A 26,015-nucleotide genomic window follows, 5' to 3' on the forward strand; every position below is an offset into this window, starting at 1 on the left:
AACATTTCCCAGGTCATAGACATATCGGATATTGTCAGAAAGCTTAAATTATTACTAATCTAACTGCACTGTCTAATTTATAGTAGCTATTACAGTGAAAGAATACCATGCTATTGTTTGAGGAGAGTACACAGTTTTGAACATGAAAAATTATTAATAAACAAATTAGGCACATTTGGGCAGTCTTGATACAACATTTGGAACAGAAATGCAATGGTTCATTGGACCAGTCTAAAAAAATTCACACACTGATGCCATCTAGTGGCCATAATCTAAATTGCAACTGGGCTAGAATAGTACATTATGGCCTTTCTCTTGCATTTCACAGATGATGGTACAAAAACAAATACAAAAAAGCTGTTGGTTTTTTCTTGTATTATCTTTTACCAGATCTAATGTGTTATATTCTCCTACATTCCTTTCACATTTCCGCAAACCTCAAAGTGTTTCCTTTCAAATGGTACCAAGATAATGCATATCTTAGCTTCAGGACCTGAGCTACCCTCAATTAGATTTGGGTATGTCATTTAAAGCGAAAATTGGAATAAAAGGGACAGATCCTTAACCTCTTTTAATTTGAGCCAGTCTCCAACAGCAGGAAAATAATCCCGCAGCAACAAGAAATGTGAAATATCATTTTATATTAATATACATATTAATATATTATATTAATGGACATTTAAAGTACATTTTGTAGAGGTTAATACATAAGGTAAAATCAAGTCTGAAATTTGGAAATTACAAATTTCAAATTACCTTTTTAAACATAAAATACACTTCAAGTTTTAAAGGACAGTTCTGCAACAGAGGTGGTCAAATTAAGATCTTACATCTGTAACTGTTTGCCAAGAGACTCATGCCGGGAGATGAGTATACTCAACAAGTTGTCTCATTCTCCAACAGTGTTCTAGCTCAAACCCAGGTCTGAGCATAAGAATTGGTCTAATTCACACAGAAGTGTTTTCATTGTCAAACATGCCGAAGGTCCTTTTTTAAGCACCATTTTGATGATGGCGCGTGCCTTGTCTGCCCTCTCAGCGTTTACGTTTACTGACTCCATTTCATAATCATTGATCACATTCTTCTGCAGGAGCCCGTCCAGGAGACATTTAGTTATAGGCTCTGATACCGTTTCCGCAAACTTCTGCCTCACAGACCTCAGCTGCTCCATAGCATTTACCTCCTGCCCACCAATCAATGCAGTATCCGGGGGGGTATCTGGGGGGCAGGGAACAGTAAGAGATACATTTGCCAAATATGTACTTGTGATGGAAGATACCTGATCTACACTATAGATATAGATACGATCTACACTATAGATATATGTATGACAGCCACAGAGTAAGTAACACAGTAAAGGGACTGGATGGGTTTAAATAACAACTTACCGGTTAGTGGCACTTGGCGTATCCATACCTCCTCATCCCCTCTCTTCAGAAGCCTAAGCTCCACATCCTCTGTACCAGCCTCCAGGAACACCTGGAAGGTGGGGTGGTGGTTGGGGCCGTAGTCACGGTGAAACGTTTCCTTCTGAAACACAAAGTCAATGTTATGTCTCCACCAACTGGCATTCAGTACATGCATCAGTACAGCTCACATTTCAAAATCACACACCATTATGGTACGACAATGTCACATTCACATGATCCAGGATATGTCTGCTAAAAACATGGGGAAAAATATGATTTATTGTACCAATGGTTGTATCTTGTTTTTCATGGCAGAATCACAGCAGAGTTTGTATGTTTCCCCACAGGTGAGCGGGCAGTTGGAGGCGATCTGAATGTATCTGCAGGCCCGCTGTAGCTTCTCCACCTGCAAGAGAGCTGACTATCAATAAGGGTCCTTCGATTATCAGAGGAGAGACAAATTACACATTTTACTGCCTAAAGTGACTTTCAGATTCATTTTAGCAACAAAAGTGTCCTTATACTGAATGTAAGGGTTTTTGCACCTCAGTGACAGGCACGTTCACGGGAAGTAAATGTACGTTCAGAGTTGACTTGCGGAGTTGTGGTTTGTGGAACAGCAACACTTGGCCTTCCACTGAGGATGAGAATATGTAGGATAGCAGGCCCCAAAAGGAAAGGTCTGTGATGTCCACCACCGCATGTGAGTCAGTCACCCTGGCTGGCTGCAAAACTTCCACACTGTCACCAGTAACATGGGCCACAGATAAGGAATCAAAGCCTTTCCCTGCAATAGAGAAAAGGGTTGTTTGTGAACGGTGGTGATTGTGTAACATGGTGAAGATTGTCCTGCTACTAGGACGTTAGAGGATGTCAGAAAATGTAGTTTTCCCATTTCTGTTTTGGATTCTGTTTACATAAATACAGGAACAACATTTCAGGATGTAGCCCTAATACCCACCAGAGAAGAAGAAGAAATGGGTGCATAGTCACTGTACCCCTATAGTCACTGTACCCCTATAGTCACTGTACCCCTATAGTCACTGTACCCCTATAGTCACTGTACCCCTATAGTCACTGTACCCCTATAGTCACTGTACCCCTATAGTCACTGTACCCCTATAGTCACTGTACCCCTATAGTCCCTGTACCCCTATAGTCACTGTACCCCTATAGTCACTGTACCCCTATAGTCACTGTACCCCTACCTACATGTAGATATTACCCAGACTAACCTGTACCCCCATAGTCACTGTACCCCAATAGTCACTGTACCCCTATAGTCACTGTACCCCTATAGTCACTGTACCCCTATAGTCACTGTACCCCTATAGTCACTGTACCCCTACCTACATGTAGATATTACCCAGACTAACCTGTACCCCCATAGTCACTGTACCCCAATAGTCACTGTACCCCTATAGTCACTGTACCCCTATAGTCACTGTACCCCTATAGTCACTGTACCCCTATAGTCACTGTACCCCCTATAGTCACTTTACCCCTATAGTCACTGTACCCCTATAGTCACTGTACCCCCTATAGTCACTTTACCCCTATAGTCACTGTACCCCTATAGTCACTGTACCCCTATAGTCACTGTACCCCTATAGTCACTTTACCCAGATAGTCACTGTACCCCTATAGTCACTGTACCCCTATAGTCACTGTACCCCCATAGTCACTGTACCCCCATAGTCACTGTACCCCTATAGTCACTGTACCCCTATAGTCACAACCTGTACCCCTATAGTCACTGTACCCCTATAGTCACTGTACCCCTACCTACATGTAGATATTACCCAGACTAACCTGTACCCCCATAGTCACTGTACCCCTACCTACATGTACATATTACCCAGACTAACCTGTACCCCTATAGTCACTGTACCCCTACCTACATGTACATATTACCCAGACTAACCTGTACCCATATAGTCACTGTACCCCTACCTACATGTAGATATTACCCAGACTAACCTGTACCCCTATAGTCACTGTACCCCTACCCACATGTACATATTACCCAGACTAACCTGTACCCCTGTAGTCACAGTACCCCTACCTACATGTACATATTACCCAGACTAACCTGTACCCCCATAGTCACTGTACCCATACCTACATGTACATATTACCCAGACTAACCTGTACGCCTATAGTCACTGTACCCCTATAGTCACTGTACACCTACCTACATGTAGATGTTACCCAGACTAACCTGTACCCCCATAGTCACTGTACCCCTACCTACATGTACATATTACCCAGACTAACCTGTACCCCCATAGTCACTGTACCCCTACCTACATGTACATATTACCCAGACTAACCTGTACCCCTATAGTCACTGTACCCCTACCTACATCTACATATTACCCAGACTAACCTGTACCCCCATAGTCACTGTACCCCTACCTACATGTACATATTACCCAGACTAACCTGTACCCCCATAGTCACTGTACCCCTACCTACATCTACATATTACCTAGATTAACCTGTAGCCCCATAGTCACTGTACCCCTACCTACATGTACATATTACCCAGACTAACCTGTACCCCCATAGTCACTGTACCCCTACCTACATCTACATATTACCTAGATTAACCTGTAGCCCCAGAGTCACTGTACCCCTACCTACATGTACATATTACCCAGACTAACCTGTACCCCTATAGTCACTGTACCACCATAGTCACTGTACCCCTACCTACATGTACATATTACCCAGACTAACCTGTACCCCCATAGTCACTGTACCCCTACCTACATCTACATATTACCCAGAATTAACTGTACCCCCATAGTCACTTTACCCCTTCCTACATGTACATATTTCCCAGACTAACCTGTACACCTGGCACATTGACTCGGTACCGGTACCCCCTGTATATTGCCTCCACATTGACTCGGTACCGGTACCCCCTGTATATAGCCTCCACATTGACTCAGGAACGTAATACCCTGTATATAGCCTCCACATTGACTCAGAACCGTAATACCCTGTATATAGCCTCCACATTGACCCAGGAACGTAATACCCTGTATATAGCCTCCACATTGACTCAGGAACGTAATACCCTGTATATAGCCTCCACATTGACTCAGGAACGTAATACCCTGTATATAGTCTCCACATTGACTCAGTACCATAATACCCTGTATATAGCCTCCACATTGACTCAGGAACGTAATACCCTGTATATAGTCTCCACATTGACTCAGTACCATAATACCCTGTATATAACCTCCACATTGACTCTGTACCGGTACCCCCTGTATATAGCCTCCACATTGACTCAGTACCGTAACACCCTGTATATAGCCTCCACATTGACTCAGAACCGTAATACCCTGTATATAGCCTCCACATTGACTCAGGAACGTAATACCCTGTATATAGCCTCCACATTGACTCAGTACCGTAATACCCTGTATATAGCCTCCACATTGACTCAGGAACGTAATACCCTGTATATAGCCTCCACATTGACTCAGTACCGTAATACCCTGTATATAGCCTCCACATTGACTCTGTACTGGTACCCCCTGTATATAGCCTCCACATTGACTCAGTACCGTAGTACCCTGTATATAGCCTCCACATTGACTCAGTACCGTAATACCCTGTATATAGCCTCCACATTGACTCAGTACCGTAATAACCTGTATATAGCCTCCACATTGACTCAGTACCATAATACCCTGTATATAGCCTCCACATTGACTCAGTACCATAATACCCTGTATATAGCCTCCACATTGACTCTGCACCATACTACCCTGTATATAGCCTCCACATTGACTCAGGTACGTAATACCCTGTATATAGCCTCCACATTGACTCAGGAACGTAATACCCTGTATATAGCCTCCACATTGACTCAGGAACGTAATACCCTGTATATAGCCTCCACATTGACTCAGGAACGTAATACCCTGTATATAGCCTCCACATTGACTCAGTACCATAATACCTTGTATATAGCATCCACATTGACTCTCTACCATAATACCCTGTATATAGCCTCCACATTGACTCAGTACCATAATACCCTGTATATAGCCTCCACATTGACTCTGCACCATACTACCCTGTATATAGGCTCCACATTGACTCAGTACCATAATACCCTGTATATAGCCTCCACATTGACTCTGTACCATAATACCCTGTATATAGCCTCCACATTGACTCAGTACCATAATACCCTGTATATAGCCTCCACATTGACTCTCTTGGTTAAGGGCTTGTAAATAAGCATTTCGCGGTAAGGTCTACACCTGTTGTATTCGGCGCATGTGACAAATACAAATTGATTTGATTTGAAGCCAGATCGGGGAGAGAAGAGGTAGACTGCTGGACTCCAAGCTGCCACGCGGTCAAGGCGTTTTAGAGTATTGTTTTTGTCAAGGTGTTTTAGAGTATTGTTGTTGTGAAGGTGTTTTAGAGTATTGTTGTTGTCAGGGGGTTTTAGAGTATTGTTGTTGTCAAGGTGTTTTAGAGTATTGTTTTTGTCAAGGTGTTTTAGAGTATTGTTGTTGTGAAGGTGTTTAGAGTATTGTTGTTGTCAGGGGGTTTTAGAGTATTGTAGTTGTCAAGGTGTTTTAGAGTATTGTTGTTGTCAATGTGTTTTAGATTATTGATGTTGTCGGGGGGTTTTAGAGTATTGTTGTTGTCAAGGTGTTTTAGAGCATTGTTGTTGCCGGGGCATTTTAGCGTATTGTTGTTGTCGGGGCGGTTTAGAGTATTGTTGGTGTCAAGGTGTTTTAGAGTATTGTTGTTGTCAGGGGTTTTTAGAGTATTGTTGTTGTCGGGGCGGTTTAGAGTATTGTTGTTGTCAATGCGTTTTAGAGTATTGTTGTTGTGAAGGTGTTTTAGAGTATTGTTGTTGTCGGGACGGTTTAGAGTATTGTTGTTGTCAAGGTGTTTTAGAGTATTGTAGTTGTCAAGGTGTTTTAGAGTATTGTAGTTGTCAAGGTGTTTTAGAGTATTGTTGTTGTCAAGGTGTTTTAGAGTATTGTTGTTGTCAAGGTGTTTTAGAGTATTGTAGTTGTCAAGGTGTTTTAGAGTATTGTTGTTGTCAAGGTGTTTTAGAGTATTGTTGTTGTCAAGGTGTTTTAGAGTATTGTAGTTGTCAAGGTGTTTTAGAGTATTGTTGTTGTCAAGGTGTTTTAGAGTAATTTTGTTGTGAAGGTGTTTTAGAGTATTGTAGTTGTGAAGGTGTTTTAGAGTATTGTTGTTGTCAATGTGTTTAAGAGTATTGTAGTTGTCAAGGTGTTTCAGAGTATTGTTGTTGTCAGGGGGGTTTAGAGTATTGTTGTTGTCAATGTGTTTTAGAGTATTGTTGTTGTCAAGGCGTTTTAGAGTATTGTAGTTGTCAAGGTGTTTTAGAGTATTGTTGTTGTGTAGCTTATTAAGTTTTGTTTGTTTCTGGTCCTTATTTATTGAACCATTTGCATTTTATTATAATTAATATTTATTTATTTTATTCTGTGTTCAAAGGTTTGAACACAGAATAAATCCTGAATCCTCAGTCAATTTGTAGCCCCACTTTCTTGCTTGTGTGGCTTCTCACTGTGTGCTGTTCTGTTTGCTCTACCTTGACTGAGAGCTGCTATCTACTGAACTAAGGCCTAGATCCAATCAGATCAAGGTGTTAACCCGGGTGATAGTGGATGTTTTTGGAGGTGTTGGTAGGTGGAACTGCAATAGAGCTGTCAAATTGGTGAGCAGCTGCTCTTGCGATCGTTGTCAATAAGCCACACCCATCCCACTCGGGTTAGAAGTTCAGAACGAGAAAGTGTAAGCTATATTGAAATTATGACACTCAATTTGAAAATCATGAAACAAAATAATTAGTATTTCAATCAGTTTAATCGAGGCGTAGATTGCAACTTTGTAAACAAGGCTACATTGGATTTCTCTTAATTTAACTCCGTGCAGCCGATCGCAATGTCCGCTTTAGGTCTCGTATAATGCCGGGAGCCATTTGTGGATTTGACAGCTGTAAAGCAGCTCCACCCCCGACACCGTTAAAACAGCTATGTGGCTGTAGACTAAAGCGGATCTATTTGAATTGGGCCCTAAATTCTTTGCTGTGACATTTAAACCGTGTGTACTTCACCCTTCAACTAAAACAACTTTAAGAACGCTGTTTGATGGACTTCTGTAGTAGGCAAGCAGTTTGTTTCAATTAATTAATTAATCAACTTTTTCATATTTACCCCTGTAACTGTAACACCTTAATTAATTAGTTATTAATAATATTTGTGTAATTCTGTCTAGCGTGACCTGTTTCCTTACCATGTACCCAGTTGAAGTCTTTAATGACTCTGCCTTGTCCCAACACTGATGTGGTGTGTTACAATTGTCTATTTGGACAGATGTTGACATTATGTTGGCATTTGGACAGATGCTGAACTTTGATGAAGACGTAGTGCAAAACTCACCAGAGGAAATCTCACAGTGTGGGAGGTGTAACTGACGAACAGATCCCCGAGGACACTCAATGCTGAACAGAGGTCCGGCAGGTGTCCGGCCTGTGGAGTGCAGGAGACTGTCGTCCCATTGGACAGTCCTGTAAAGCACCTCCCCCTCCCCCTCCATCAGAAACACCAGCCCTGTCAACCTGCACTGGAACAGGCCTGCATGGGGGCACTGGAGCCTGGGGGCCAAAGGACAGAAGTGGCACTCATTAAAAATATATATTTTAGATGGTTCCTCACCCAGGAAGTAGTGTATGGGCCAGGAGAAACTATAATCCTTAGTTCAGGTTTTCTTTCTATGTAAAATAAATGATGTCGCTTTGACTACGGCGATGTAGTTGCTGTCGCCGCATTATTACGTGTGACCGATGTTACATCACTGTGATCTGTATCAGGAAGTGGGCTGGCTGTCACTGGCAAAGCAGAGAACGCAACATTGCATTCTATTCATTTACAGCTCTCTTGCAGAATTTACCATATTACCTCACATCGCTTCTAACACACAGAGGAAGGAAATACAAGACATGACCAAAGGTACAGTATGTGGACATCCCTTCGAATTAGTGGATTCGTTGCTGACAGGTGTATAAAATCGAGCACACAGCCATGCGATCTCCATAGACAAACATTGGCAGTAGAACGAAGAGCTCAGTGACTTTCAACGTCATAGGATGCCACCTTTCCAACAAGTCAGTTCGTCAAATTTCTGCCCTGCTAGAGATGCCCTCCGGTAACTCACTGTAAGTGCTGTTCCTGTGAAGTGGAAACGTCTAGGAGCAACAACGGCTCGGCCGCAAAGTGGCAGGCCACACAAGCTCACAGAACGGGACCGTGAGTGCTGAAGTGTGTAAAAAGTCGTCTGTCCTTGTTTGTCTTGACTACCGCGTTCCAAACTGAGTACCCTAAAATTCACTACTGCCATTTGGGCATTTTAGGGAATTGGTAAATGACCTGTTCACAGACAAAATGTACAGTGAGCTCCAAAGGTTTTGGCTCTGTACTTTTTACAATTTATTTGTGGATTTGAAATGATACAATGACTATGAAGTTGAAGTGCTGACAGACAGCTTTAATTTGAAGGTATTTTCATCCATATCAGGTGAATCATTTAGAAATTACAACACTTTTTGTTCATACTGTAGTCCCCCCATTTTAGGGGACCAAAAGTACTGTATTGGAACAAATTCACTTATGTGTAATAAAGCAGTACACATACTGCTTTAATGTCATATCCTAACTTCCCCTGTTATTCTAATTGTGAGAGGTTAGGATGTCTTGGGGGTATGATATTTATGCGTCTGTAACTTTCTCGCTCATCGTTATTCCCGATTAATTATCCATCATTAGCAACATTAATGTAGAACTGTTTAGAAACATATTCTATTCTTATTTACAATAAAAGTGATTCCAAAATGACACACTACATTATTTACCTTTCCTTTCTGTTGGGAACAAAATAATCTGACCAAATGCATCCAACCAGTTTGTGGAGTCTCCAGCTTGAATATGGGACGAAATACTTACCTGTTTACTATAGTGAACAAAAATATAAACGTGTAAAAGAATATAAAAGTGTTGAGCCCAGGTTTCATGAGCTGAAATAAAAGATCTCAGAAATGTTCCATATGCACAAAAAGCTTATTTCTCAAATATTTGGTTTTCTTCCATACCTGTTAGTGAGCATTTCTCCGTTGCCAAGATAATCCATCCACCTGACAGGTGTGGCATATCAAGAAGCTGATTGAACAGCAGGATAATTACATAGGTGCACCTTGTGCTGGGGACAATAAAAGGCCACTCTAAAACGAGCAGTTTGTCACACAACAAAAATGCCACGGATGTCTCAAGTTTTGAGGGAGTGTGCAATTGGCATGCTGACTGCAGTAATCTCCACTAGAGCTGTGTTCTGTATCTGTATTCCTAGTCATGTGGAATCCAGGATCAAATACATGTATTTCTTAATATGAACTTTAACTTCGTAAAATATTTGAAATTGTTGCATTTTGCATTTATAATTTTTGTTCAGTGTACTTTAATACACATAAAAGTTAATTTGTCTCAATGCTAATACAAAAAGATTTGTAATTTCTGACAGTCTGCACTTTAACCTCATAGTCATTGTATCATTTCAAATCCAAAGTGCTGGAGTACAGAGACAAAACAACAACAGAATTCACTGTCCCAATACTTTTGGAGCTCACTGTTTTTTTCTAGTATTGTTGTATTTCTGATGATACTGCCTTTATTGTTGTATTTATATCATACAATCTATACATTATATCATCCTGCTGCATTGTTTTGTATGAAGCAGGGCTCCCCTTGCAAAAAGACAAAGAAAGAAATAAAACAGCCCTACAAACTTCAACTAACCTGGCAACCACTAGCAAAAAGTCAAAGAAAGAAATAAAACAGCCCTACAAACTTCAACTAACCTGGCAACCACTAGCAAAAAGACAAAGAAAGAAATAAAACAGCCCTACAAACTTCAACTAACCTGGCAACCACTAGCAAAAAGTCAAAGAAAGAAATAAAACAGCCCTACAAACTTCAACTAACCTGGCAACCACTAGCAAAAAGTCAAAGAAAGAAATAAAACAGCCCTACAAACTTCAACTAACCTGGCAACCACTAGCAAAAAGTCAAAGAAAGAAATAAAACAGCCCTACAAACTTCAACTAACCTGGCAACCACTAGCAAACAATCAATGGTAGTAATAGCGGCGTGTTTTCTTCCATCTTAATTAACGTCAAACCAAATATAGAGTTGATTTGAGTTGATTTGGCCGTGACATTTTGAACATTTGCACACGTGTCATCACTCCAACTGAGCGGCTGTTTAGACAAAACTGAACCAGGAATTAGAGTTTCTCTTGGTTTTTAGACTTCTGTCAGCGTGAGGAACCATCTAACATCAGGTTGTAAAATCCTGACCTTCCCCTTCAAGTGAAAAATGCATTCATGGATAATAAATGCTAACCTGTAATGGGTTTTTGTCAATTGTGGATGGATGTTTTTCAATTCAGGTTCTGTCCAAAGAGTTGGGGTCTGGAATAGAAAAAGGAACACAAACATGTCAGCCAACACTTTAATCCACTGTTCCTAAGACATCATTGTAAATAATAATTTGCTCTTAACTGACTTGCCTGGTTAAATAAAAGTTTTAAAATATATATATATATACACAGTGGGGGAAAAAGTATTTAGTCAGCCACCAATTGTGCAAGTTCGCCCACTTAAAAAGATGAGAGAGGCCTGTAATTTTCAATCATAGGTACACTTCAACTATGACAGACAAAATGAGAAAAAAAAATCCAGATAATCACATTGTAGGATTTTTTATGAATTTATTTGCAAATTATGGTGGAAAATAAGTATTTGGTCAATAACAAAAGTTTATCTCAATACTTTGTTATATACCCTTTGTTGGCAATGACAGAGGTCAAACGTTTTCTGTAAGTCTTCACAAGGTTGTCACACACTGTTGCTGGTATTTTGGCCCATTCGTCCATGCAGATCTCCTCTAGAGCAGTGATGTTTTGGGGCTGTTGTTGGGCAACACGGACTTTTAACTCCCTCCAAAGATGTTCTATGGGGTTGAGATCTGGAGACTGGCTAGGCCACTCCAGGGCCTTGAAATGCTTCTTACGAAGCCACTCCTTCGTTGCCCGGGCGGTGTGTTTGGGATCATTGTCATGCTGAAAGACCCAGCCACGTTTCATCTTCAATGCCCTTGCTGATGGAAGGAGGTTTTCACTCAAAATCTCACGATACATGGCCCCATTCATTCTTTCCTTTACACGGATCGTCCTGTCCCTTTGCAGAAAAACAGCCCCAAAACATGATGTTTCCACCCCCATGCTTCACAGTAGGTATGGTGTTCTTTGGATGCAACTCAGCATTCTTTGTCCTCCAAACACGATGAGTTGAGTTTTTACCAAAAAGTTATATTTTGGTTTCATCTGACCATATGACATTCTCCCAATCTTCTTCTGGATCATCCAAATGCTCTCTAGCAAACTTCAGACGGGCCTGGACATGTCCTGGCTTAAGCAGGGGGACACGTCTGGCACTGCAGGATTTGAGTCCCCGGCGGCGTAGTGTGTTTCTGATGGTAGGCTTTGTTACTTTGGTCCCAGCTCTCTGCAGGTCATTCACTAGGTCCCCCCGTCTGGTTCTGGGATTTTTGCTCACCGTTCTTGTGATAATTTTGACCCCACGGGGTGAGTTCTTGCGTGGAGCCCCAGATCGAGGGAGATTATCAGTGGTCTTGTATGTCTTCCATTTCCTAATAATTAGATTTAGATTTCTTTTTAGATAATTAGATTAGATTTTTTTTAGATTTTAGATTTAATTAGATTGATTTCTTCAAACCAAGCTGCTTACCTATTGCAGATTCAGACTTCCCAGCCTGGTGCAGGTCTACAATTTTGTTTCTGGTGTCCTTTGACAGCTCTTTGGTCATGGCCATAGTGGAGTTTGGAGTGTGACTGTTTGAGGTTGTGTACAGGTGTCTTTTATACTGATACAAGTTCAAACAGGTGCCATTAATACAGGTAATGAGTGGAGGACAGAGGAGCCTCTTAAAGAAGAAGTTACAGGTCTGTGAGAGCCAGAAATCTTGCTTGTTTGTAGGTGACCAAATACTTATTTTCCACCATAATTAATTAAAAATCCTACAATGTGATTTTCTGGATTTTTTTCTCCTAATTTTGTCTGTCATAGTTGAAGTGTACCTATGATGAAAATTACAGGCTTCTTGCATCTTTTTAAGTGGGAGAACTTGCACAATTGGTGGCTGACTAAATACGTTTTTTGCCCCACTGTATGTTTGTATATATATATATATATATATAAAAGAAATGATTACTTACATGAATGTGGCTAGAAGTCTTAAAGCCCTTTGGAATCCCTGAAATAAGAATCAATGGTCAACATTTTCTCACTTTTTTGGGATTTGGAGCCATCTGGTACTGTATCTCAGAAACAAACCCATGGATACATTATACACACCATTATACATTATATTTGTATTAAACCAAATAAACAACTGTCGAACATGAATATAAATCGAGATATTCACATAATATTCTGTATAAGACTAACTTTCATCTGTGTATTAATTTTTTAGAAAGTCACTTATTTTGCCCCCAATGTCTAGATAATTCAACATTACCAGGTAAACATTTACTTCAAAGTTTTACAGTCATTACTAACATTTAAAACGGGCACCATCATGTGGAATAGACCTAATACAAGTCAAGGTATGACTTACCTCGATTGAATGTTTTTGATTCTTCCATTCTGGTTCCCTCTGATCCAATGGCATCATCCCTTTGTTTCTGAACATTTCCTCCAGATCCCACTGTGGGCATTGTGTACTTTATGTCAAAAGCTTGAGGGCCACTGATATTGAAGCCAAGGTAAAACGAGATGTTGCCATCCTTCCACACACTGGCCTGTTTCTGGGGACAAATCTCGATCTCTTTATCTGCCATACGGGCAAATGCTTTATGCACTCTGACCACTCCATTGACACGAAGAAGGTGATCCTGAATGCAAGTGTCCCTGATCTCTGCACTGCCTCTTGTTTTATTGAGAGTCCTTGATTTCCTTTTTTTCAGATCCACACAGATGTCGTCTATGCTTGATTTGTGAACAAGTCTTTTCAACCCAGCACCTTTACCCAGGTAAAACAAGGGCACAAGTTCCCTAGATTGTAGGTACTTCTTGTATTTGTTGTCAAAGGCCTGTTTCATGCACTCAACATACTTGTTAAGATCAATGTCATTGGTGACATCGCCCTCTCTTGCCTCCTCGGGCCAAAACAGTAGAAGGACAAGGAGGTAAAACTCTGGAGTCCAAAGTTTGGTATTTTCTTTCTCCATGAACTTCTGAAGAATGGCTCTAAGTTGTGGTAGAGTTGCGGGTTCTGGAGATGCCACTGGCCCATTGGTCTGGAGGATGTTGGCCAGGATGTAATTACAGGCAGTGTTAACATCGTCAGGGTTTTCTTTATTGATTATTTTCCACAGCTCTGTGATTTTACTCAAGTTGGCATTTCGATTGAGGGTGGAGAGGCCAGGAAAGGTAGAGGCCATTTTTTCTTTGAGTGTCTTTAATGGTAGTTCCACTTTTGGACTGGGGGCACTTGTATACTTGCAAAAACAATCAACAATGTCTCGCTGAAAGTATGGTGTCTGATCCTTCCAGTTCCTGGGCTCAGAGTAAGTGAGGTAACTCTCAAAAAAATTGTAAAATTTCCTTTCAACCGCAACTCTGAGGCTGGTGATGAAAGTCTGGTACTTCATGAGCTTTCTGTCCTCAGACAGTATCGAGAGATGTTCAGCTGATATTTCCTGGGTAAGGATTTTCCTCCATTTTGGGTTGAGATTTGTGAGGGAATTATAAACAATGTTAGCAACCTGTAGATAACCAAAGATTCCCCTGTTGTTGAAGGTGTGATACATTTTCGTTGGACTGTCACCCTCCATGTGATTCACTGATTCCCTTTCAGCTAACTCCTCCTCTTGTTTGAAAGCCTTGATGGCTTTCTCTGCCCAAAACAAAATATCTCTGGTCCCTGATTTTTCACCTGATTTGCCATTGACTTGTTTATACAAATGGTTCTTATGAACTTGTCCCAGTGTATCAGCAATGAATGAGTTGGTGGGAACTCTCTCTTTAGCTTTTTCAGCCCAAATCTCAGCTCTTGTAAAATCAGACATTTTGATGTAGTAAAAACGTGCAAGAGATTGAGGGTAGAACGGATCATGTTTAAATGTTTCTGATGCGGTTTTCAACACATTCGCACATTCGGGAATGCCTTCATGTTTCTCAATATCTAGAATTAACCTGGAAAAGATCTCTTGGCCATTTGAGGTTGTTTCTCTCTTTGTTAACATGTCTTTGAAGAACAGTAACAAGGATGGCTGAATTTGTTGTCTGGTTAAGTACTGCAGAAAGTCCAGTGTTGCTGAGCTCCTAGCGATACCAGCATCTGCCAGCCACTGAACACATTGATGTGCAAGTACTGGGTGTGCTATGCGGACTCTCTTGTCTTCTCCTCCATGTCTTGAGAATGTGACTATGAGATCACTGAAAGGTTGCATGCGTTTCTCAAATGACAAGTTCACACCAAAGGGGTCTCGATGGCTGAGGAATGCCTCACATTGTGACTGTAAGAGGTAGGAGCCAGGAACATAGGAGTTCACCAGAGCTAAAAAGGCAAAGAGTTTGGTGTTGCGGGAGACTTTGTTTTGCTGAAGATATTTGATGATTTCTTTTCCCTCTTCTGAACAAAATGTTTTTCTTGTGTATTCTTCATTGAAATTATTTAGCATTATGTTAAAGCCGTGAAACTTCCCCATCTCGTCTCTGTGATGCCTCTGTACTAGTTTGTCTTTGCTAACAAAGCGTGTTTTCTCTTTGTCAGAAAGACGTGATTTCAGGAGTAAATCTGCCTCAGTTCTACTCTCATCCTCCTCATCGTCTATGATACAGGTCGAGCGTATGCATTGTAGAACGATGACCACTGGGAATTGAGCACTGATTTTTTGCTCTGTTATTTCTCTGATGAGGAAGTCCTGTAAGTGGTCCCTCAGGTGTTCATTGTCCTGCAAAAGAAGAACTGTATTCTGGTTTTCTGGATCACCGGTAGCAAAAAGTTCGACCACCTGTTTAGCAATAATCCTGGTGTCTGACAGGGGGTCTTTCTGGACTTGTTTGCCCAAATCTTTCTTGTCAGAAGACGGATCGACTAGAACAGCACACCTGAGCTCTTTCCTCAGGTCCCAGAGTATTTGCATGGCCAGGGTGGTTCCTCCGCTGCCTGGCTGGTGCAACAGCTTAATACTGTTTACACTCCAACTGCCCTGTCTCTGTAACTTGATGAGTTCCCTCAGCTTTTCATAACCATCTCTTCTGATACATTCAATGTCCTTTTTTTCTCCTGTAGGTGTGGCACTGCTGTCAGAGTTTGCCTTCTCATCGGCCAGGTAAAAGTTCATCCATTTAGGTGGGGTTCCCTTGTAAAAATCTGTCTCAGTCTCCAAAGCAACTGCTGGGTCGATTTGTTCTCCTTCAAACTCACTTGCACTCAAGACATCTAGAAATGAGAGTGAGTCCATGAGTTCACTGTCCATGAGAATCACCCCCCCTCCAGCATTGGGTAGGGTTGGTATCACTTTGCCTGCCATGACAGGTAGCTATGTTGAGACTCTCTCACAGTGGAGGGAAAAGAGATTTGCATCTGTGGCATCTGATGACGCCTGCAAAGGCTGATAATTCCTGTGGCAAGGAGGGAGTAACCTTTCCCCTAGGCTATTACTAAGTACAGCACAGATAAGCCTGGAATATCAACCAATCCAACTAATGTATTGCATGTATTTTCTCTTTGCAAATCACATGAGTGCGAGGCATGGCCGTGAATCAGAGACGTATAGGGTGCTCAGAGGCTGTGTTCAGAGGGAGGTTCAAAAATTGTTGATTGATTTGAGATAAAAGCCAATGGTTGTTGGTCAGGACTTTGTTCCTTGCTTTCTATTGGGTTTAACGAAGGCCACATTTGAATGAAGCTTTGTTAAACAAAGACAATGTTATTTTTTACGTGGAGCTGTCGTTTGTTCCAGTTGATCTTGGTTATTTTCAACAGGTTTTTGTCATGTCCAGTCTACAGGGAGAATGTTCCGGAAACAAACAAAGTTTCAGTCAAAATAAGATTAAGTTTGATGAATGAAAACCAGGCAAAAATGACTGAATTACAATGAAGAAATACTGATACAAAATACTGATACAAAATACTGATACAAAATACTGATACAAAATACTGATACAAAATACTGTCAAGATCAAGGGACAATTTCAGCTTGATCTGATATAGTTAAAACCCTGCTGAATTACTAATTTTTACAAACAAAATACCAGACTTGTATTTTGTATTGTACAGTATTTAAAAAAATATATATGGTTTTTGCATTTCAAAATACAAAAATACATTTGGAAGTAGATGGGCCGAACAGCAACAAAATTCTCAGTAACTGATACAAAAACGTTTTACTTGCTATGACTGTGATATGTTGTCGTTTATCTACCTTAGTTGAAGCAAGTCAAGCTGGATAACAGTGTCTGCTAAATGACCAAAATAGAAATCTATAATTGAAAATGAACACACCAAAATAAACTGCAAAAGCACACTGGGTATTATTTTTGAACTCATTTCAGGGGCGGAGCTCATTAGAATAGTACTCAGCATGCTTTGCAATTGTTGACTTTTACATATACATTTATATTTGTCATGTAGCAGAAGCTTTTCATACGCCATAGTGCAATTAGACTTCTGATACCAATGCAGGATGAAAAGCCACAAACTAAACGTATTCTGCATTTTGAAAATACAAATGACAGTATTTTGAGAATATCGAGAATATCAAATATCGAATATATTGGATTGTAGTTCAGCCCAGTGTAATTCAAATGACAAAATACTCAGAAGTAATTCAAATACGTATTTCTAATACAGTTAAAAGACCATTTCAGCTCGATCTAATACAGCTAAAACACTGCTGAACCATGCATCTTACAAACTAATTACCATACATATACTGTAAAAGCATACACTTTTAAAGTTATTTCCTAGTGAATGGGATAGAAGGCATTTTGAAACCCTTTGCCCTGATTCCCACTGTATAAAGCTACTATAAGCTGTGTGTATTTGTTGGTGTGTTGCCATAGAAGCCAGGAAGCCAGCAAATATGACCCCATTGGCCCATGTGAGTATTCGGTGGGTAAGGTGGGCACTAGCTATCCCACATCAAGCCCAACCTGCCCAGCACATGGTAGTCCACACCAGCCCAACACTTGTATACACCGAGACCACACCATCCTAACACAGGCTAGCCAACACCAAGCTTACACCAGCCCAACACTGGTTATCCCACACCAAGCCCACATTAGCCTTACACGGGCCAGCCGAGACCAACCCAACACAGGCATAGCCTAGACCAAACTCAAATCAGCCTAACACATGCTAGCCACAAAAAGCCCACACCAGCCCAACACAGGCTAACCCACACCAAGTCCAGCACGGGCTAACCCACATCAAAAACATATAATTTTTGGGGCAAAAACACTACAATGAATACTGTAGTATTTACTGTGGTATGCTGTAGTATTTACAGTTAACTATAGTATAAATACTGTAGTAAAAGAGAACTGTAGTGTACACTATAGTAATTAATGTAGTGTTTTTGCAGATTGTAATATACTATAGTAATTAATGTAGTGTTTTTGCAGATTGTAATATACTGTAGTAATTAATGTAGTGTTTTTGCAGATTCTAATATACTGTAGTAATTAATGTAGTGTTTTTGCAGATTCTAATATACTGTAGTAATTAATGTAGTGTTTTTGCAGATTGTAATATACTGTAGTAATTAATGTAGTGTTTTTGCAGATTGTAATATACTGTAGTAATTAATGTAGTGTTTTTGCAGATTGTAATATACTGTAGTAATTAATGTAGTGTTTTTGCAGATTCTAATATACTGTAGTAATTAATGTAGTGTTTTTGCAGATTGTAATATACTGTAGTAATTAATGTAGTGTTTTTGCAGATTCTAATATACTGTAGTAATTAATGTAGTGTTTTTGCAGATTGTAATATACTGTAGTAATTAATGTAGTGTTTTTGCAGATTGTAATATACTGTATCAAATCAAATCAAATCAAATTTTATTTGTCACATACACATGGTTAGCAGATGTTAATGCGAGTGTAGCGAAATGCTTGTGCTTCTAGTTCCGACAATGCAGTAATAACGAACAAGTAATCTAACTAACAATTCCCAAAAAAAACTACTGTCTTATACACAGTGTAAGGGGATAAAGAATATGTACATAAGGATATATGAATGAGTGATGGTACAGAGCAGCATAGGCAAGATACAGTAGATGATATCGAGTACAGTATATACATATGAGATGACTATGTAAACCAAGTGGCATAGTTAAAGTGGCTAGTGATACATGTATTACATAAGGATGCAGTCGATGATATAGAGTACAGTATCTACGTATGCATATGAGATGAATAATGTAGGGTAAGTAACATTATATAAGGTAGCATTGTTTAAAGTGGCTAGTGATATATTTACATCATTTCCCATCAATTCCCATTATTAAAGTGGCTGGAGTAGAGTCAGTGTCATTGACAGTGTGTTGGCAGTAGCCACTCAATGTTAGTGGTGGCTGTTTAACAGTCTGATGGCCTTGAGATAGAAGCTGTTTTTCAGTCTCTCGGTCCCAGCTTTGATGCACCTGTACTGACCTCGCCTTCTGGATGACAGCGGGGCGAACAGGCAGTGGCTCGGGTGGTTGATGTCCTTGATGATCTTTATGGCCTTCCTGTAGCATCGGGTGGTGTAGGTGTCCTGGAGGGCAGGTAGTTTGCCCCCGGTGATGCGTTGTGCAGACCTCACTACCCTCTGGAGAGCCTTACGGTTGAGGGCGGTGCAGTTGCCATACCAGGCGGTGATACAGCCCGCCAGGATGCTCTCGATTGTGCATCTGTAGAAGTTTGTGAGTGCTTTTGGTGACAAGCCGAATTTCTTCAGCCTCCTGAGGTTGAAGAGGCGCTGCTGCGCCTTCCTCACGATGCTGTCTGTGTGAGTGGACCAATTCAGTTTGTCTGTGATGTGTATGCCGAGGAACTTAAAACTTGCTACCCTCTCCACTACTGTTCCATCGATGTGGATGGGGGTGTTCCCTCTGCTGTTTCCTGAAGTCCACAATCATCTCCTTAGTTTTGTTGACGTTGAGTGTGAGGTTATTTTCCTGACACCACACTCCGAGGGCCCTCACCTCCTCCCTGTAGGCCGTCTCGTCGTTGTTGGTAATCAAGCCTACCACTGTTGTGTCGTCCGCAAACTTGATGATTGAGTTGGAGGCGTGCGTGGCCACGCAGTCGTGGGTGAACAGGGAGTACAGGAGAGGGCTCAGAACGCACCCTTGTGGGGCCCCAGTGTTGAGGATCAGCGGGGAGGAGATGTTGTTGCCTACCCTCACCACCTGGGGGCGGCCCGTCAGGAAGTCCAGAACCAAGTTGCACAGGGCGGGGTCGAGACCCAGGGTCTCGAGCTTGATGACGAGCTTGGAGGGTACTATGGTGTTGAATGCCGAGCTGTAGTCGATGAACAGCATTCTAACATAGGTATTCCTCTTGTCCAGATGGGTTAGGGCAGTGTGCAGTGTGGTTGAGATTGCATCGTCTGTGGACCTATTTGGGCGGTAAGCAAATTGGAGTGGGTCTAGGGTGTCAGGTAGGGTGGAGGTGATATGGTCCTTGACTAGTCTCTCAAAGCACTTCATGATGACGGATGTGAGTGCTACGGGGCGGTAGTCGTTTAGCTCAGTTACCTTAGCTTTCTTGGGAACAGGAACAATGGTGGCCCTCTTGAAGCATGTGGGAACAGCAGACTGGTATAGGGATTGATTGAATATGTCCGTAAACACACCGGCCAGCTGGTCTGCGCATGCTCTGAGGGCGCGGCTGGGGATGCCGTCTGGGCCTGCAGCCTTGCGAGGGTTAACACGTTTAAATGTCTTACTCACTTCGGCTGCAGTGAAGGAGAGACCGCATGTTTTCGTTGCAGGCCGTGTCAGTGGCACTGTATTGTCCTCAAAGCGGGCAAAAAGTTATTTAGTCTGCCTGGGAGCAAGACATCCTGGTCCGTGACTGGGCTGGGTTTCTTCCTGTAGTCCGTGATTGACTGTAGACCCTGCCACATGCCTCTTGTGTCTGAGCCGTTGAATTGAGATTCTACTTTGTCTCTGTACTGGCGCTTAGCTTGTTTGATAGCCTTGCGGAGGGAATAGCTGCACTGTTTGTATTCAGCCATGTTACCAGACACCTTGCCCTGATTAAAAGCAGTGGTTCGTGCCTTCAGTTTCACACGAATGCTGCCATCAATCCAAGGTTTCTGGTTAGGGAATGTTTTAATCGTTGCTATGGGAACGACATCTTCAACGCACGTTCTAATGAACTCGCACACCGAATCAGCGTATTCGTCAATGTTGTTGTCTGACGCAATACGAAACATCTCCCAGTCCACGTGATGGAAGCAGTCTTGGAGTGTGGAGTCAGCTTGGTCAGACCAGCGTTGTAATTGTAGTAATTAATGTAGTGTTTTTGCAGATTCTAATATACTGTAGTAATTAATGTAGTGTTTTTGCAGATTGTAATATACTGTAGTAATTACCGTATTGCTTTAGTTGTATTATCTTTGACATAGAACTGGAGGCTTTCTCTTTTGCTCTGTTAGTATTACTGGAGAAATAGTAAAATAGCACATTTTCATAACCTGTAGGTAGGACTGGGGTCTGAACAGATTGTTCAGCGCTTCTGCTATTTTTTACAACTTGCATGTACCAAATGGGGATATGGGGAGGGGAATGGGCAGTGTATAAGCAAATTAAATACTGTAGTATTTACTATAGTTTAAAAAAAAGTGTAGTGGTTTTGCAGACCGTAGTGTTTTTGCAGACATTACTGTAGTATTACTGTAGTATCTACAGTATACGACAAAATTCTATAGTAACTCCTACACATGAGGGATACTGCAGAGTGTAGTATGTTATTGTACGGTGTAGTCGCATCGGTCGAATGTGAGCGGCCTACATGGGGCCAATATTTGAACCTGCATTGGGCCCACATCGTGCCAATGTGGACATGTTTGCTGGGACTCCTACTTCCATGGAACAACAGTGTGCAGGATATCCTACACTATATCTACACTATGTGTTAATTCCCATCAACTCTGTTGTTATACACCTCAGGGGCCATTCTCAGTAATTAAACTCATAGCGAATTGAATGTTCATGTAATTGCCATTGTCATTGTATGTGGTTATCAAAAATGTATTGGAACTATATAACCCCAGTCTAACAACACCATGTAATGGAACTATATAACCCCAGTCTAACAACACCATGTAATGGAACTATATAACCCCAGTCTAACAACACCATGTAATGGAACTATATAACCCCAGTCTAACAACACCATGTAATGGAACTATATAACCCCAGTCTAACAACACCATGTAATGGAACTATATAACCCCAGTCTAACAACACCATGTAATGGAACTATATAACCCCAGTCTAACAACACCATGTAATGGAACTATATAACCCCAGTCTAACAACACCATGTATTGGAACTATATAACCCCAGTCTAACAACACCATGTAATGGAACTATATAACCCCAGTCTAACAACACCATGTAATGGAACTATATAACCCCAGTCTAACAACACCATGTAACGGAACTATATAACCCCAGTCTAACAACACCATGTAATGGAACTATATAACCCCAGTCTAACAACACCATGTATTGGAACTATATAACCCCAGTCTAACAACACCATGTATTGGAACTATATAACCCCAGTCTAACAACACCATGTATTGGAACTATATAACCCCAGTCTAACAACACCATGTAATGGAACTATATAACCCCAGTCTAACAACACCATGTAATGGAACTATATAACCCCAGTCTAACAACACCATGTAACAGAACTATATAACCCCAGTCTAACACCACCATGTAATGGAACTATATAACCACCATGTAATGGAACAGTCTAACAACACCATGTAATGGAACTATATAACCCCAGTCTAACAACACCATGTAATGGAACTATATAACCCCAGTCTAACAACACCATGTAATGGAACTATATAACCCCAGTCTAACAACACCATGTAATGGAACTATATAACCCCAGTCTAACAACACCATGTAATGGAACTATATAACCCCAGTCTAACAACACCATGTAATGGAACTATATAACCCCAGTCTAACAACACCATGTAATGGAACTATATAACCCCAGTCTAACAACACCATGTAATGGAACTATATAACCCCAACAACACCATGTCTAACAACACCATGTAATGGAACTATATAACCCCAGTCTAACAACACCATGTAATGGAACTATATAACCCCAGTCTAACAACACCATGTAATGGAACTATATAACCCCAGTCTAACAACACCATGTAATGGAACTATATAACCCCAGTCTAACAACACCATGTAATGGAACTATATAACCCCAGTCTAACAACACCATGTAATGGAACTATATAACCCCAGTCTAACAACAAACCATGTAATGGAACTATATAACCCCAGTCTAACAACACCATGTAATGGAACTATATAACCCCAGTCTAACAACACCATGTAATGGAACTATATAACCCCAGTCTAACAACACCATGTAACAGAACTATATAACCCCAGTCTAACAACACCATGTAACAGAACTATATAACCCCAGTCTAACAACACCATGTAACAGAACTATATAACCCCAGTCTAACAACACCATGTAACTATATAACCCCAGTCTAACAACAACTGGAACTATAAACCCCAGTCTAACAACACCATGTAATGGAACTATATAACCCCAGTCTAACAACACCATGTAACGGAACTATATAACCCCAGTCTAACAACACCATGTAACAGGAACTATATAACCCCAGTCTAACAACACCATGTAATGGAACTATATAACCCCAGTCTAACAACACCATGTAATGGAACTATATAACCCCAGTCTAACAACACCATGTAATGGAACATATAACCCCAGTCTAACAACACCATGTAATGAACTATATAACCCCAGTCTAACAACACCATGTAATGGAACTATATAACCCCAGTCTAACAACACCATGTAATGGAACTATATAACCCCAGTCTAACAACACCATGTAATGGAACTATATAACCCCAGTCTAACAACACCATGTAATGGAACTATATAACCCCAGTCTAACAACACCATGTAATGGAACTATATAACCCCAGTCTAACAACACCATGTAATGGAACTATATAACCCCAGTCTAACAACACCATGTAATGAAACTATATAACCCCAGTCTAACAACACCATGTAACAGAACTATATAACCCCAGTCTAACAACACCATGTAATGGAACTATACAACCCCAGTCTAACAACACCATGTAATGGAACTATATAACCCCAGTCTAACAACACCATGTAACGGAACTATATAACCCCAGTCTAACAACACCATGTAACGGAACTATATAACCCCAGTCTAACAACACCATGTAACAGAACTGTATAACCCCAGTCTAACAACACCATGTAATGGAACTATATAACCCCAGTCTAACACCATGTAATGGAACTATATAACCCCAGTCTAACAACACCATGTAATGGAACTATATAACCCCAGTCTAACAACACCATGTAACAGAACTATATAACCCCAGTCTAACAACACCATGTAATGGAACTATATAACCCCAGTCTAACAACACCATGTAATGGAACTATATAACCCCAGTCTAACAACACCATGTAATGGAACTATATAACCCCAGTCTAACAACACCATGTAATGGAACTATATAACCCCAGTCTAACAACACCATGTAATGGAACTATATAACCCCAGTCTAACAACACCATGTAACAGAACTATATAACCCTAGTCTAACAACACCATGTAATGGAACTATACAACCCCAGTCTAACAACACCATGTAACAGAACTATATAACCCCAGTCTAACAGCATATAATGGAACTATACAACCCCAGTCTAACAGCACCATGTGAAGGTCTCATCTAAGTTCACAGATACAATTACAGCAATGAATGTGTTTCATTCTTAACATCTTGCTTCTCTCCGTGTGTGTGTGTGTGTGTGTGTGTGTGTGTGTGTGTGTGTGTGTGTGTGTGTGTGTGTGTGTGTGTGTGTGTGTGTGTGTGTGTGTGTGTGTGTGTGTTGTGTTACATAGCCCCACGTTAACAATCCCCCAAAGCCAATGTGGACATGTTTGCTGGGAACACTCCGCAGACTGAACGTTTTGCTTTTCTCTGAGGCTATCGCGAGGCTATTGGGTGCAAACGATATAGCTCTACTAAAAATATCTTACGTTTCTGAGTTGTAACAATTGTAAATATGAGAGACAATAACAAACGTACCTTCCGTCTGGTCTACCCATACAAGCACTGGACTTGTGGAGAAACCTTGACTATTTATTCCAACACACCAACTACAGCAAGCTTCTTTTTGTGTATCAACCAGAGATTCTGCTCCACGTATGATTACAAAACAGCAGTGACTACGGGCCAACTACTACACACACCTTATTCAGCTTTGATTTCCTGTAAAGGGAAGGACAGAGAGAACCGGTAAAACAGGTCGGAACATCACCCTGCCCAATGTTACTATGTCCTGCCCATAAAAGGATTTCCTTGCAATCTTGGGTGAGTGTTATGATTAACCAATACGTCACAACAGGCTGTGTTCTGTCAGTGTAGTCTACGTTCCTTCCTCCTCTACATCTGACACTTGACTCTACTCAGTCCTTCCCTGATGTGTAATTCCTATTGGAAGTCAGGATATCCAACAGGTTGAATTTTTATTCACCCAAAACCCGCATTCAGAATTGAAAATGTATAAGAAGACTATTTAAAAATCATTTAAACTGCAGCCACCATTTCAGTAGCAGGTGCAAGAAAACGAACTAACTGATTGTATGTTATGTATCTTTGTGTAGCATAAGCAGAGAGAACAGTCTATGACTTGGGTGACTGGAGTATTTGACCATTTTTAAGGTCTTCCTCTGACACCACCTGGCAAAGAGGTCCTGGATGGCAAGAAGCTTGGTCCCAGTGATGTACTGGGCCGTACACATTACCCTCTGTAGCGCCTTGTGGTTGGATGCCAAGTTATTGCCATTCCAAGCGGTGATGCTGTAGGTCAAGATGCTTGCAACCTTCCGGTTGCAGGAACTAATGGGGATCTATATTAAATACATAATACATACAAATACATAGCAAACGCCACACTCGTAGAAAAAAGGGTTCCCAAATAGTTATTTTGTCGTCCCCCTATGAGAACCCTTTTTGGTTCTAAGTAGAACCCTTTATGGTTCCAGGTAGAACCCTTCTGGGTTCCTTGTAGAATCAACTGTGGAAAGGGTTGTTTTTTTGCTCAGTGTGTTGATTGTTGAGGAAAACATTGTTTC

General features: G+C 41.0%; 1 protein-coding gene across 1 annotated transcript; it reads right to left on the minus strand.

The window, feature by feature from the left end:
* Positions 1 to 149: 149 nt before the first annotated feature.
* Positions 150 to 25,129, minus strand: LOC112239648 (sterile alpha motif domain-containing protein 9). Its single transcript, XM_024408087.2, has 9 exons — positions 24,967 to 25,129; positions 13,175 to 16,570; positions 12,774 to 12,811; positions 10,880 to 10,947; positions 7,868 to 8,082; positions 1,955 to 2,196; positions 1,696 to 1,815; positions 1,389 to 1,530; positions 150 to 1,218 (listed from the first exon to the last, which is right to left on the minus strand). The coding sequence occupies exons 2-9, from the start codon at positions 16,095 to 16,097 to the stop codon at positions 908 to 910; spliced, it is 4,059 nt and encodes a 1,352-aa protein (XP_024263855.2). The 5' UTR covers positions 16,098 to 16,570; positions 24,967 to 25,129; the 3' UTR covers positions 150 to 907.
* Positions 25,130 to 26,015: the final 886 nt, after the last annotated feature.

This window comes from Oncorhynchus tshawytscha, linkage group LG33 (assembly GCF_018296145.1).
Source record: "Oncorhynchus tshawytscha isolate Ot180627B linkage group LG33, Otsh_v2.0, whole genome shotgun sequence".
NCBI classification, from domain to species: Eukaryota; Metazoa; Chordata; class Actinopteri; order Salmoniformes; family Salmonidae; genus Oncorhynchus; species Oncorhynchus tshawytscha.